The sequence below is a fragment of the Pleurodeles waltl genome, chromosome 3_1 (genome assembly GCF_031143425.1).
Source record: "Pleurodeles waltl isolate 20211129_DDA chromosome 3_1, aPleWal1.hap1.20221129, whole genome shotgun sequence".
Lineage (NCBI taxonomy): Eukaryota > Metazoa > Chordata > Amphibia > Caudata > Salamandridae > Pleurodeles > Pleurodeles waltl.
This window is the reverse complement of record NC_090440.1, coordinates 322,007,131-322,023,137: the sequence shown is the minus strand read 5'-3', so window position 1 is coordinate 322,023,137 and position 16,007 is coordinate 322,007,131. Positions and strand designations below refer to the sequence as shown.

The following is a 16,007-nucleotide window of genomic DNA, read 5'->3' as shown; positions in this document are numbered from 1 at the left end:
AATGAGTGTTGTGAGATAGCTTTGTAAGTGCTGAGTGAAAGGTGTGCCCATGTTAGTTCAGGACTAAGTGGTGTGCCCATGTCAGAGCTGTGACAAGAGTGTGTACATGTGAGTGAAGGGTAAGCTGTGCAATGGATGCGTTGATTTCCATGTGCGTGGAGGACAATTGGTGAACCTTTAAAGTGTAGGGTGAGATGTATGAGCTGTGTGAATGCAGGATGATATATACCTAGACATTCTAATTAGCTTACCATCTCATTGACGCTTGGAAAGTGGGGTTTCTGGTGTAATTTAAACTAGGATTTTTGTGACGTCAGTCAGAGAACTAAGGTGGAGTAAATATATCATGACAAGAGAAAAGGGACTGGAAGGATAATGGTCCAGTGTACAGTCTCCCAAGGCTCACTGAAAAATAGAAATGGTACACTGTTTCAAAAGATGATGGAGTGATGCAGGGTCAAACTGAGTCACTAATGTCAGGAGAGCCCTCAAACACCCAAAAGGATGCCAAGCTTCATCACTGGGCAATCTCCTCGTCAGACCGGTGCTGCAATGTCTGGCAGCCCACCCCTTATTCTAGGGATGGTACAGTACCGAAGATAGTATGCCAAAGTTACATAGGGTCTGAAGCGAATACTGACTATGGAAAAACTATATAGGAGAGACTGAAAGAATTAAAATTAGCTCTGAGCCTTTTAACATCACTTTCAGGTCCAGGTCAAGATTTAAAGATAAACAGAGGGAGTGACTAAGGGGATAATGTCCCACAACACTCTACACGGAGGAAAAACGTAGTGTACCTAATCCTAAAATGATATGGTCAACCTGTTTTGGGTCTTGATGGTCAACAAGTGATCTCATGACGCTTCCTCAGGACCAAGGAGTAAATATATCATCAGCTGATCCTGCATCAAAATTTCAGCTTTTCAACATACCTGAAGCTGAAGTTACTTTTCTAGTGGTGGAAGAGTCATGCTGAGCTCTGGCTCAGAAATATGTATTCTTGGACCCTTGAGCCAAAAGCAAGCCAAGTCTTCTTATGGCTTCTGCCACCCACCCCGTTTGGTAATCACTAAGCCTCCTTTACCTTAATCTAGTGGCTAAATTGTGCAATTCAAAAATTAGGATTTCTGGGATCAAACACTTTACCTGCTTGACAAAATTGTGTGATCTTAGAACTTATTTTACTGAGTTTAGGATGCATGTGCTACAAAAACCTCGAACGTTGCTTCATATGTTATTAAAACCAAAGTAGATTTAAAATGATAACTTACTTTATCTTGGTTTATTAACATCATCATCATCAGAGGCTTGAATGTTTCTAGGTTTATGTCTAGAAATGATGATATAAATTTACTAAAAACTGATGCAGAGCAGCACAACAACTGAAGTTGCTGCGCTGCTTGCTTCAGAGGGAGAGAGCAGGGCAGTGCCATATCTATTTAGATATGGTGCTTTCCTACTCTTTCTCTTGAGCACATTCAGGCAACCTGGCACGACACACACACACACCTTTGTATGATAGTGCAAAGGTGCTTGCGTCATGTCTAGCATTGGTTTTGTACTTGAAGGGTTTCATTCCAGTACAAAATACTATGCCTAGACAAACATTAAAACGTTTCACACTTTGGATGTGTGCTGTACAGTGCAACCGATATGCAAAGCCATAATAGTTTGGAGAAATAAAAATATTTATCCTTTTTAACACCTGCTTCAAAGAGGCATTATTTGTGGTGCAAACCCCTCTCTACTATTGCCAGAAGATAGGTCTTTGCATCAAAAACCATAGAACCATTTGACACCCATGCATTGCCCGTGGAACGCCCCCTTACACAAAGCAAAGCAGTGTAAAGTGCTGCTTCGTGTTACTTTCTGGCAACTTTGGAAAGCTGAAAAGTAAATTGCAAATAAACATTTTTAGTCAGTGTGCATCACAAAAGTGACACAAACCTGGTACAGAATGTTAGTAGATCAGCACCTTAAACTTCTAATAAATGTAATTTAATGCAGTAATTGTTCTATTTTTCTAAAGTGAAACACTTCCATATTAAATAAATAAACTTTTTGAATTTTGAAGACTGTTTAGCACATATTTACTTGACAATACACTTAACATGCAGGCGGCTCGGTTGTGTTTTATGTCGCTTAGAAACAAGCTGTATCATTTGCTTAGCTCTGTGTTGGCAGTCCCTATTAATTTTCTGTTTGCCAACCTGTGCATTTACCTGAAACCTATTTACCCGTTGTGACAGCAACAACCCTACATAAGAGTTGGGGTAGCAGGTGACATAGGAAAAAGCGAAAACACAAAGACTTGTTAATTGATGGTCTTTTGAAGACTTGTAAAATACTTTGTTGTGTTTTAGGCGTTAGCCCCAGCCCATCACAGCTCAAATGCGTCTGTCCTGGAAGTTGCAGCTGCATTAGCCCAGGCTAGGGTAGACGACGGGGTGGCTAAAGTCTTTTCAGCCCTATGCGCGATGTGCGCCTGTGACCTACCCATTATTTCCTCAGAAGTTTCTCATCCCTGCCTATTCCGCCGCCCCAGTTTTAAAACTCAGTGTTCCTGTTGGACCTGGCTTTTTGACAGGGTCATCCCCAAACTTTTTGCCTTCCTCCTTTTCTTTTTCTGACCTCATTTTTGCTGGTTTTTAGACTCTGCGCACTTTACCACTGCTAACCAGTGCTAAAGTGCATATGCTCTCTCCCTTAAAACATGGTAACCTTGAATCATACCTGATTGGACTATTAATTTACTTATAAGTCCCTAGTAAGGTGCACTTTATGTGCATAGGGCTGGTAAATTAAATGCTACTAGTGGGCCAGCAGCACTGGTTGTGCCACCCACTTAAGTAGCCCCTTTTCATTATCTCAGGCCTGCCATTGCAAGGCCTGTGTGTGCAGTTCACTGCCACCTCGACTTGGCATTTAACAGTACTTGCCAAGCCTAGAACTCCCCTTTTTCTACATATAAGTCACCCTTAATGTGTGCCCTAGGTAACCCCTAGAGCAGGGTGCTGTGTAGGTAAAAGGCAGGACATGTACCTGGGTAGTTATATGTCCTGGTAGTGTAAAACTCCTAAATCCGTTTTTATACTACTGTGAGGCCTGCTCCCTTCATAGGCTAACATTGGGGCTGCCCTCATACACTGTTGAAGTGGCAGCTGCTGATCTGAAAGGAGCAGGAAGGTCATATTTAGTATGGCCAGAATGGTAATACAAAATCCTGCTGACTGGTGAAGTCGGATTTAATATTACTATTCTAGAAATGCCACTTTTAGAAAGTGAGCATTTCTTTGCACTTAAATCCTTCTGTGCCTTACAATCCACGTCTGGCTGGGCTTGGTTGACAGCTCCTTGTGCATTTACTCAGACACACCCCAAACACAGGGTACTCAGGATCACTTGCATACATCTGCATTTTGAATGGGTCTTCCTGGGCTGGGAGGGTGGAGGGCCTGCTCTGACACAAAGGACTGCCACACCCCCTACTGGGACCCTGGCAGACAGGATTGAACTGAAAGGGGACCTGGTGCACTTCTTAGCCACTCTTTGAAGTCTCCCCCACTTCAAAGGCACATTTGGGTATAAAACAGGGCCTCTGCCCTACCTCATCAGACACTTGCTGGAGAAGAAACCTGAACCAGAAACTACATCCTGCCAAGAAGAACTGCCTGGCTGCTCAAAGGACTCACCTGTCTGCTTTCTACAAAGGACTGCTGCCTTGCTGTTGCCCTGCTGCCTTGCTGAACTCTTGTCTGGCTGTGAAAGTGCTCTCCAAGGGCTTGGATAGAGCTTGCCTCCTGTTCCTTGAAGTCTCAGGACCAAAAAGACTTCTCTCTTTTACTTGGACGCTCCGTGCGCAGAAAATTTCGACGCACAGCTTGTTTCGGGGCCAGAAAAACGCCGCACTCCGACGCTGACCGACGCAACGCTCTGGGGACGATCGAAAATCCGACGCACGGCTTCGCAAGGATAACGCCGCCCGACCTCTAGAGGAGAAATCGACGCGACGCCTGCCGTGAGATCGTAATTTCAACGCGCAGCCCCGCAGACCGACGTCTAGAGGAGAAATCGACGCGACGCCTGCCGTGAGATCGTAATTTCGACGCGCAGCCCCGCAGACCGACGCGCAGCCGGAGAACAAGCAGGAAAATCCACGCACAGACCAGGGACATCTGGTAATCCCCGCGATCCACAGAAAGAGACTGTCCGCACGCCAGAAAACGACGCACGACTTCCCCGCGTGTAAAATAACGACGCAAGTCCGTGTGTGCTGGGGAGAAATCGACGCACACACCCTTTTTCCACGCACCTCTTCCTTTGTGGCCCTCTGAGGAGATTTTTCCGCGCTAAACCAGGTACTTGTGCTTGAAAGAGACTTTGTTTATATTCTAAAGACTTTAAGACACTTCATATCACTTTTCTGTGATATTTCTACAATTTTCCATTGCAACTTTATACTTTTTGACCTACAATTACCCTGATAAATATTATATATTTTTCTAAACACTGTGTGGTGTATTTTTGTGGTGCTATATGGTGGTATTGTATGATTTATTGCACAAATACTTTACACATTGCCTTCTAAGTTAAGCCTGACTGCTTGTGCCAAGCTACCAGAGGGTGGGCACAGGATAATCTTGGATTGTGTGTGACTTACCCTGACTAGAGTGAGGGCTTTTGCTTGGACAGGGGGTAACCTGACTGCCAACCAAAAACCCCATTTCTAACAGTTCCCATTTGCCACTTTCTCATAGACAGTTCTTGCTGTCCGTGACTTCGTTCCACTGCCCATCTGTCTCAGCAAGTGCTGGTGCCACTTTCTGCCCTCTCCCCGAAGAAGTTGCTGATGGCCTTCTTTACCGCACCTTGTTAATCTAATATCTGTGTTTCCTTTAACTTGCGCTCTTTTCTTATCTCTTTTTCTCATGTGCCTTTCTCTTCTTTCTCCCCATCCCTGTTTCGCCTGAACGCCCTGGGTCACTTCTTACGTTATATTACCTGCATGAAGAGATGTTTAATGCTATTTTGTTTTGCTCACCCTGCTATGTGTTATTTGGGTCAGTGCTTGAAATAGAAAAATAGAAGTGCCGGTACTCTTCAATGAAAAGTATTACGTTTTTCTGGAGAAGTGCTGGTACTCAGTACCGGCCCATTTAAAACACTGATTTGGGTAAGAAGCGGTCACTTGCTCGGCGAAGCGGCAGGCAGGAGAGCCCTCTGCCAGAGGAGGGGGTGGCTGGGCACCCCAGCTTTGGTGTCAGGAGACAGCCAGCAGCTAAGGGAACTGTACTGGGGTTCTTGAAGAAGTGTCTCGGAATGTGCAGTGTGATAAAAACAATGAAATTCCTCTTTGCATGGAGTGAGAGTACTTGGGTACCATGCACCGGTTGTACAGTGTGTGAGCTGAGAACTGGCACCAGTGGCGTAACGAAACTTGAGGTGCCCCCCCTTGCAAAATACATGAAGCGGGGGGCTTTAGCGCAGGTGGCGCCTGGTGTGTCCGTTTTTTAGCACCTCACCTACATCTCCACGATCTCTCTCTCTCTACCACTCGCCTCTCCATAGCCTCTCTCTGACACACATCTCTTTCTCTTTTTTGAAACGCTACCCACAGTTCACTCACATTTTTCTGACGTGCATGGTACACGATTCTTTGCAGCAGGCCCCTTTTCCCCCGTGCTACTTTATGATGAGTAAAGACTGCCACTAGACAAAATTCGGATCTTTCATCAGCAGTCCCATTGATCACCAGAGTTATAGTCACCTTTTTATTGTTACCTGAAAACTGCTGGATGCGCAAGCAAGTTAATGTGCTTCTCAACCCATAAGGTATTTTTAAACACAGCGCCCGCACTGAAACACAGGGCAGGCACCAAAATCAGTGCACCGGTACTTCCCTGAAGCCGGCTCTGCCCCCACGCTCAGGACCTAGTCAGGAGCCCTCGGGCCAGGGGCCCGTACACAGAGCCTGGGAGGACCCCCTGGAGGTCGTCTTCCGCCCCCTCCCCCGCACCGCGGGGGCTGCAGGGGGTATTGTTACGCCACTGCCTGGCACCGAAGCGAGGAATACGCGGTCCCAGCTTTGAATAAGCTCAGTCAGATTAACTACGCGTGTGCGTAGACTCGGTGGCGAAGTCGGTCCTGCGGTTCGCAAGGGGGAGATACCCGGAGACGGAGCCGCTCAGCGGCAGGTGCAGAGCCGTGGCTGCTGCCCACCCCACCTGTGCTAGCTGCGGCACGTAATCCCAGAAGGGCGAAGCCCCCTCCTGCACACGCGCGTGCCACCAGCCATGGACACGGACTCCGGGGAGCTGAGCGAGGGAGAGCTTTCACCAGGTAAGAGCCGGGTGGCGGGAGGGAGGCACGCCGAGCACAGAAACAAACCCGTCGGCTCATGTAGGCGCATCTTCAATACTGCACATTTCAAATAGTCTCTGAGCATTCACTAATTGGCCATGAAATACAGCGCCAACACCCATTCACCAAAGGACCCAGAATTGCATAGGCTACGCTCATTCTAGCGTACATAGAATTACAAAGTCCGATTCCATTCGTAAGTGTAATCAGACAATTAGAGTCCCCAAATATTCACTAATGTACAAAGCTATGCCGACGCACTGCCTTGTTCACTACTGTGCCCCTGAAATATAGCCATAGGGTCTCCGAAAGGTGCACCCAAAAGGAGCACAGCTCGTCTATGGGTGCATGAAGAAAAAGGCGAGAAAAGCTGTCCGCAGATAGTATTAAAGTATTTTGCAAATATAGTGGTGTACTTCATGTAGAGGCTAACATATATAAAGTTAATTTATTTTTTCGGGCCAAGTGCTGGAAAACTGCTTAATGTCGCAGCCCTCGTTTAGCCGTTGCAATGTATATTATACACAAACTACAATGCATCAAAAACTATGTACATCAAATAGATGCTGCTGATGGCAGACTCCTGTTTGGAATTCAGCAGCCGCAAGCTTGTATTCATCAAATCAAAGACAGAGTAATGTTGAACCGCTGACGGGGACATTTTGCAGCAATATTTTAAGGAGCCATCACTACAACATTATATTTAGAGATGGTTTGAAAACCATTCCTACCCCTAACGACCAGATCAAATGCCATGATTAAGGTTGGTCAGTGAAAACGCTAATACAAAGCTCCTCGGTCACCTGTTGCAAGTTCCTCAGTCACTGGTGCAATTAATAATTCTGAGTCCTGCTTTGTACGACAAACATGTATGCTTTCTATACTTTTACTGCACGTTTCAAACGGTTTTCTATATAATCAGTACAATTAGCTCTTTGTGTATGATGTGTTTACTTTTAATAAATTGCATGTACGTAGTTAGAAAATACATACATTTGAGAACCCAAGCACAGCCGGATTGCACAGGTTGCAGAAGGTGTTGGTGCAATTTTCCACCAGCCAGATGGTTCAAAAGGGCAGATTTATAACCGCTACTACAGTCACACCACATGATGCAAAGCGGCGCACAGTGTTTTCCAGTACAAATCTTTTTTTGTGCTGGAAAGTTGACTTAAAGTAGCATAAAGAGCGCGGTGCGTCAAAGTGACGTAACTTGGGGGGTACCTGGGTATTCCACTGCTACCATCCATGATTATTGACATAAAGCCAGACCTACAAAGTTTGTCAGAACTTTCTTTGGTAAAAAATAATATTCATAACGTTTCCTTGAGGCAATCACAAAGTCAGAGAATTGTGTGTCATTGTCTCTTCTTTACACATTCTATGTGTGCTGCATTTGAACAGCGCAGCCCCAAAGAGTGAAATGTTTTTTAAAATGTCTAGGAACAGGATTTAGTACTGAAAGGATAGCCTCCCTGTACAAAACCTATGTTAGGCAGCATGCACACAATTGTGCACTATAGTGCAAATGTGTGTGTGTGTGGTGCAAGGCAGCCTTGAAGGGAAAGAACGCAGCAGCAGGCCGTATTTAGTACATATGGCCCCGTGCTGCTTTTCCCCTTAGCACAACTTTGTTTGCTGCACAGCCTTTCACTATTTGTAAATCTACCCCAAAAAGTTACTCGTGCACTGGTTAGTTGATGCAAATATCAAACTAGTGAGGCTGAATAAATGTCAGTGCAAAATTGCACCTGCGTGCGTGCAATCAACATAAAGTGGAACTTTGAGTATAAAATTGCTCTGGCAGTGATACCATGCATGTATTCTGGTCCCTGGTGCTGTGTGACCTACTGCCGGAGGTGGAACCAGTAGGACTGATACTGTAAATAGCAGTCTTGACCTGCTGCACGCGTTCTAAGCGCTCATTAGTGGGTTTAGCAGTCGTTCTCTTTTTTAGAGTCGGATTGTTGGTATTCTGCGATGGACGCGGTATACCTCGCTATTAAATGTAGGTTTTTGTGTCAGGTTGATGCCTATACAGGGCACATAAATTTACACGCGTTTGAGGATGATGTTTTATTCAGCGAGATGACAAGATGACAGGCTGAGGTTCCGCTGAGTGACACTGGTAAAGGCCAGGCTAGTTGCCGGACGGGTTTAATATCGTTGCTATTGGCAATTTGCGGAGATTATCAGCTTGTCAGGAAGATATCAATGAACGTTTAGGGATTATTTTAAATACTCTTTTTCCAGCAACGTCGCGGATTCAAGCACTTGGTATTAAAGAGGAAAATGAAAGTCGACTGCCATGCATTGATCCCTTCATATGTACAGTGCAGTCCTATCAGCACAAGACATGTATATTGTAACACGAAAGACACATACAGGAGCAAAATATCTCACAGTGTGTGTGTGAGAGAGGGAGAGAGAGAGAGAGTTCGTTTATGTTTTTTTTTCAGTACTTTATGTAACTTTTGCATGCCGTACAATACTCACAAATGATATCCATTGGCAGCTTTCCCATAATGTAAAATATTGTCCATGTATGTAATACATCAAAATATGAGGCAGAATATTGTTAAACATCATAATATACCCCGTGGTGTTTCACCAAGATAAGGGAAAGGTGAACATCAGAGTAACCCAGTTTGGCCCATTGAACAACACCCCTTAAATCTTGGTTTGAGGAGTGTTGCTAGGATCTGCGTTGAAGATAAGTCGCATAGCTGAAGTGAAGTGTTGATCCGAGATGTGGCTAGACTACGACACGAGTGCCTGTGTCGTCATTAAGGATATAATTGACAGGGCTTGTGATGTGAAATCTGGCATCAAGGATGAGACACGCAGTCAACGTGATGCATCAGTTCCAAGGAGCTGCAAGGCTGCAATGTGGAGTATGGCAATGTCATTGAGGCTGCTATTGACAAGGGATGTGATGGCCTGCATCAATGATGCCTTGCACACTGGCGCTTCAGATGGGCTGCAAATGCGGTCATTTTGATGGGTCCAATCCACACAGCAGTGGCAATGCGTCTGTTCTGCTCTGGTTTACGCCGCACACCAGAGGAGATGTGTTGGGTCTGTAGGATCCACAGAGGCTGGCAGATCACCTTAAGCCTACTTCCAAGGGTCCAGGACTGGGGTGGTGCCACTTGGCAGGGTAGACTCACAAAAGACAGAGTTCAGGTGCAGGTGCAAGATTGTTGAGAAGACTGTTATGTCTTGAGGAATCAGATCAGGAGGCCAGCCAACTAGCCCTTGGAGTCATTCTAGGTTCTAGGGACAAGTACAGTCCTTCTTACCCAAGCAAAAGGCCAGAAGGCAGCAGGTCAGCACAGCAGGGCAGCAGTCCTCTCTAGCAGTAGTCCAGCAGAGTGGCAGTCTTTCAGCAGCACAGCAGCCCTTCTTGGCAGAGTATCCACAGGTCCAGAAGTGTCCTTAAGGATTGGTGTCTAAGATCCAGTATGTATACCCAGTAGTGCCTGTGAAATGGGGTGAAGCTTCTAGAGGTATCCCTTTGAACTCCACAGGTTCCCTTCTTTCCTGGACCCGGCTCCTGACTAACTACAGGGGGTATACAGCCCTTTGTGTGGACCTAGAACACAGCTTATTCAAGTGTAAGTAGAGCTGGGCCAGCTCCTCCCTCCCATTCTGCTAGTGGTGGCCCATCCAGTCACACCTAAGCACCCATTGTGTGTGGTTGTCTAGGAGGAATTCACAAAGCCCATCTGCTAACTACACCCAGTCCTGTGTCCCAGAAACAGGCTGCAGACACCAAATGGTTAAGGCTCAAAAAGGCCAACTTTCTAAAAGTGAAGGCATCGGAAAAGGAGGATAGTCATAGGAATCAGCGCTCACAGTAAGTCACCAAATAGCAGTATGACACGTAAATATATACACGGTGCTCCTGGCAGGAGGATCCCCCCACACCTCCTAGGTTTCTGAATAGAAACAAAGTAGCAACAGACAGATGTCAAGGCACTAGTGAATTGCAAGCTCAGTTATCTATGTGTTTCTGTCTTGGTGTCTTGTTCATGATCATCAAACATAAATCCGACCAGGATAATAGGCAAAGTTGTCAAATTTATTCTTCAAATGTAGTGTCCATTACAACAACAACCAACACATGTTTCGTCCTGTGAGAGAATTGCTCTCAGAGACGTCTGAAGTTAAAATATTGTAGCAGAATATAAATATATCTTTTGGTCACCTTAAATAGACAGATGAAGAGCACTTGGATTTAGAGTACCCGGCAAGAGACAAAGACGTCAATGGTCTGTACTGGGAATAAGGAATATTTTTCTCATGAAGAAAGGGGCGTGCTTTTCCAGATATACACTTGAAGATAGAGCACATTTCATTGAATATAAACAAACCAGATGACCAGATAAACAGAACTCCTGAGAAAAAGTGAGTTAGAGGTCTCCTTTTAAGGCCACTGGCCAAGCAGCTATCATAAATATCGATCTAACCTAGATTAGTCTCAGGTGGTGGTATTACAAAACTAGGGACCTAGTACGTTTCTGATTGTGATTTTAAGTTTGTGAACTAACAAAGGCCTGGATGTTATGATGCTTTTAGACAGTTAGCAGAAATGAGTATGTTCCAATGCCTGTTAAATAGTGTATAGATCAGGCTTGTCCACTGAGTAGCCCGAGAGCTGTTGGTAACTCTCCAGATATCTATAAGTAGATTTCCTTTGTGCAGACCAGCCTACTAAATTTAAAGCTTCTACTTGGTTGAATTGTTTTATATATTTTATATGTATGTTACCTAGTGGCGGTCTCCACTCAATAGTTATAGTTAGGACCTAGTTTCTATAGAAAAAGTGTTTTTTGTTTGGCTAATAACTTTGGTGCTGTTTGATGAATCTTCACGAAATTTTCCAATAAACAATGGATGTCAGTTCAGTTGCTGTCTGGAAAGTTTCGGGAGTGATCCGTCAAGCAGGGGCCAAGAAAAGGGGGATCCGAAAACATGTTTTCCCCATTCATTTTTCCATAGGAATTTTGGAAAAGCAATAGCACTGAAACCACTGGCCGAAATTACATCAAATGTGGCAGAAAGGTAGTTCCTGGTCCAGAAAGAGGCCTTCTTGTTATTTGGTTTAAATCCGTTCAGTAGTGGGATTTCTATTCAGTAGTTTTGAATAGAAATTCACCAGTTATAGTTAGAGTTGTCTGTAGTAGCTATAACTCTTGCCATGAGGTAGCTATAACTCATGACCTCGCCATGCACTGCTAATTACCCTACAAATTATGGCTCGCATGAAATCTTTGATAACATCATTGATAATATCAATGTAATATTTGCAGTAAAAGTTTTGACGAAAAAACTGTGCATGGCAGGGGGTGAGTTATAGCTACCTTAGGGCACACGGTATAGTTGAATTAACTCAAACTATAACTAGTGAATTTCTATGGTTTGGTACATTTAAAATGTGAGCCTAAATATAACGTCCCTGTAACCTTTGGTTTTTTAAGTGAATATATACATACATATGCCAGGATTGAAAAGTATGCATTTGAGATGTACCTTTCTGTATTTTCTGAACTCATAAACAGATGTTTGGAGAAAAAAAATATCGATATTTTCAAAATATATCTAAAGCTGATATTTGAGTGATCTTTGAGTGATAAATCATGCAGTGCTGGGGAAGATTTATTACTAATATTAATAATTTAGTGTCAGGAGCATTGTAGGTCTGGCTGGTATGGTTGTAATGTATTACTCATATAAAGGGATTACTTGACAAACAGCTGCTGTTACATTAATGTTGATACCCCTACTGGGTGCACTGAGGTGTCCAATGCTCGTAATCCTGCATAGGGCAGTAACTAATGTAAAGTTGCCTGTTATGGTCACAATCACAATATTGATAATATTAGTAGCTCTCAACAATTTTCATTGAACATAAGTAGCTCTTTTTATAGAACATGTTGGAGACCACTGATTTATATTATGACTATTCAAATTGTTTGTTGGAATCATAGAGATCTTGTTTGAAAAGTTAGTTTTACACTTTTTCATTTTAATTAGATATTTTCTAGTCACTCACTGAATAATATTATGCACCTTCTGTTTAACACTTGTAGGGTAGATCTGTTTATGAATCTATTTGTAATATTCTTTAGTGCCATTGAACATTTACTTTCATCACTGCAAATCCTCATTGGTCTGGTCACTTCTCCTGGAAGAATAAAATATGTTTCACTTTTGGTGTGGGCTGCATTATGTGTCCTTGTGGAACAGTGTGCTCTTAAGTTTGTTTTTGGTGATGTAGAAGGTGCCAACAAATAATGTTATACTAGAAAGTCTGTAGGACAAAGTAAAGCCAATGTTGTAGCTTTTGGCACCTAAGTATGTAAAAAAGCCAGTTAATGTACATTGAGCTCCAGTACGTAGTAATATGATGTCCTTAATCTATCAACTCTAGTAAACATGTGGTCTGTATGTGTGAGACTTCTGTTGAATTCTATACAAAACATTTTTTAATCCATTGGCATACAATGGAGTACCTTTTTGGGTCATGTAAAAGAAACATTATTATTTAGTACCTGGGTGATCATTTGGGAGAGGATCTCAATATTCCTATACAAGCTGTTATATAATGCTAGTGAAAATTCATTTTGGGATAGATGTATACACAGTTCACACATCCATTGACAATAGTAGCATTTGTGGGTCTCATATTACATAAAGGAGGACAGAGTTTGTACCAGTGGGTTTAAGAAAGTATCTATGAGTTCTGTTGTCAAAGGTTTTCAGTAGGAGACTCAATGATCTGATCTGTCTGTTGGAAATGTACCTGGTTGATAGATCTTGGGTAGAACATAAACACAAAGCTAAAATGGTTTGGAAACCCATATAATTATTTATTCAAGGTCTGTGATAATTCCCATCTCTCTCCATTGAGCTAGATGTTTTTAATATTCTCAAACATGGCTGGCAGGGTGTTGATTGGCACTGATTATAAATTGAATCATCCCTAAGTTTAATGTATGCATTTGCTGTATTCGGCCTTTGTCAGATTGTCGTTTTGTGATTGGTGGAAAACATCTGTTTTTTAATTGACGAAGATAGTGTAGAACCAAGTACTAAAAATAATTATGTTGTTTTCTTGTGACAAGGTAAGGGTTCTTGTAAGGCCACATTTAAAGTAATATGTGAAGTGCTTAATTTGAGTGAGTGGTGCTGGTGGGGCCGACCGGCACTCATTTTTGGGGACTGAGAGCAAGAGAGAAAAAAACAAACACAGAGGAAAGAAGGACGGACAGAAAGATGAGCAAACCAAAAAAGTGAGACAGTAGGAACCTGCAAGAGGGAGATAAAGGGTACCTGATTGTTTGGTAATGGATTAAAGAGGCTTTCGGTGGATTCCAGACTATGCAGCCTTGGTAATAGGTACGCTGATATGTAATAACGCTGGCAGCTGACCTCTGAGCAGAACTCTAGGCACTGGGACTCATTCTTTAAAAAATTAAGCACTGAATATATTTGGGTAATCTCTGAGCCGTCAATAATAAGGAGAGTATGCATGTCACTGACGTCACCAGTGGTATTTTCGTATTTTGCTTTGGGTAGTATTTTTGAGACATGCAGTCATTTTATTCCTCATTGAAAAGTTTCTTTATATATTTTCTTTAGTCTCTTTTTCAAAGCTATGTTGATATAACTTTTCCTATCAACAAGATTCCATGTCCAGTAGCTTTATATCCATTCCACATCTCCTATTTTTGCTACCCTATGAATCCTGCACATGTTCTATGGTATAGTTCAAAACAACAGCAACTAAAACCTTTGTACCTGCAGGCAAACCTTGTGTTTCAGGAAGTGGTAATTGGTCACCACTGATACCACTTTTCACTGTACGCTTGATATTTAGGAGCCTAAATATTTTGGCATTCACTCACACTAGAACCCCTCCAGGACTCTAGTACTTACTAAGGGTCTAATCTAGAGTTTGGCAAATGGGCTACCCAATCACAAACATGATGGATATCCTGTCCACTGTATTAGAAGTGCCATAGGATACAATGCACTTGGAATACAACAGATATTTGTGATGGTGTATCTCACCTCCCAAACTCTAAATCAGGCCATTACTCTCATAAAGTGTACCTGGTTTATTTTGCACTACTCTTCTGTATTGAGCTATTTTCAAAACCAGTCTCTGGATGCAACAACAATCTTTCTTATTAACTTTTTATCATCACACCTCTAAGGGTTTCTTTTTGAGGTAAGTTACATTATTTGGCATTCTTTCTACTTTGGAGAAATGTTTTGCAACTAAGGAAGACTCATGTTTCTTTGCATTCATTACATCAGCGTGGCCTTTTTCATTGTCTGAATTTTGACTACTATTGTGAGCGCTGAGTTTATTACTAATACATATTCATGTATTCTGAATTTTGAATCTGCATAGAATTCGACTTAATATGGAAAATAATGTTTGACTTGGAAAATGTGCCCACTTGAGTAGCCGTCATTAATCGTGAAGTGTTATTATTAATTACATATTATTGTTGATCAAATTGTTCATATTAAGGTTAAAGCAGTGGTGTGTTAAATCAATGATTACTTATTATGTATCTTTAATGATTGTAGGTCTTAAGTTAGCAAGGTCTGGGCCTACTTGCATAGTCTCATATTAAGGTACACTGTTTAAAATTTGCAGCGAGAAATGTAAGGTTGGAAGATTAATACATGCATTGTTTTAACTGAGTTGACCAAACGTTGCAGATGTTATAACTTTCTCATGAGAACTGCTTGTTAGAAAATCTTGTTCTAGTAAAAGCAACATTGTATAGTTAGTGTGTGAGAAAGCGATGTTCCCAGGAGCTGACAATTAAAGCACTGACCAGCAGGTGGGCCAATACAAATTTTTTACCTGAAGAGCCTGACGATGGGAACAGGAGAAGAGGAGTGAAAGACAGTTTAGTTATATCTTAGATTCATATTTCTAATTTCACTGGACTAATGGCTAACGTATGGTTCCTTGGCCAGTGGTGATGTGGGAAGTGTTCTAGATGATTTTAACTTAGCCTGACCATACCGGGAGGGGTGTGCTCATTCTCTCATTTTCCTTCTCCACCAATGAGGTATACTCGCCTTTGATTCTCTTATTTGGAGAATTCGATCTTTAACTTTATTGCTTAACTTCTGATGCTGAATGCTGATCCTTTAGACATTGCTTTCAAATGGCTCAGATAGCTTAGAGTACCCAAGTTCTGAACCATTCCCTTTTGATGACCCATTGATGATGCTGATTGAACAGATGTCCAATTGATGAATACAGTTGTAGCTTGCTGATCCATACTGAGGAGAGGTATAACAAAAATGCAATTGTTCTTGTTGTAATTTGTCTTTTGTTTCCAGGTACCAACAGTTGTTTTGATAGAGCCATAGTTAGATGTTTTCCAAATTTGCTTTGACTAAAAATATTTTTACATGAAGTCCAAACATGCTATTCTAATCAGAAGGTTAGCTAGGAGACCAACAGATAATGTTTGCTAATTATTAACAACAGCTGATGTCATTTCTTTGCTGAATCTAAATATAAGCTATTTCTATTGTGCAGTTGTTCTTGTTATTGATTTGTACAGTAACTCTTGAGTGTGTCGTAATTCATGCTTTTATAAAAT

General features: G+C 42.4%; 1 protein-coding gene across 2 annotated transcripts in view; it reads left to right on the top strand.

Annotated features, from left to right (window-relative positions):
* Nucleotides 1–16,007, top strand: part of TNFAIP8L3 (TNF alpha induced protein 8 like 3) — a 407,967-nt gene that overhangs the window by 32,976 nt on the left and 358,984 nt on the right. Inside the window, exon 1 of one of the 2 annotated variants that reach the window (XM_069222476.1) lies at nucleotides 5,844–6,342. The exons of the other annotated variant lie outside the window; for it this stretch is intronic. Within the exon in view, the coding sequence (XP_069078577.1) occupies nucleotides 6,297–6,342 (46 nt within the window). The 5' untranslated portion in view covers nucleotides 5,844–6,296. Of the gene's footprint in view, nucleotides 1–5,843; nucleotides 6,343–16,007 lie in introns of those variants that run through there. 2 annotated transcript variants of the gene reach the window in all.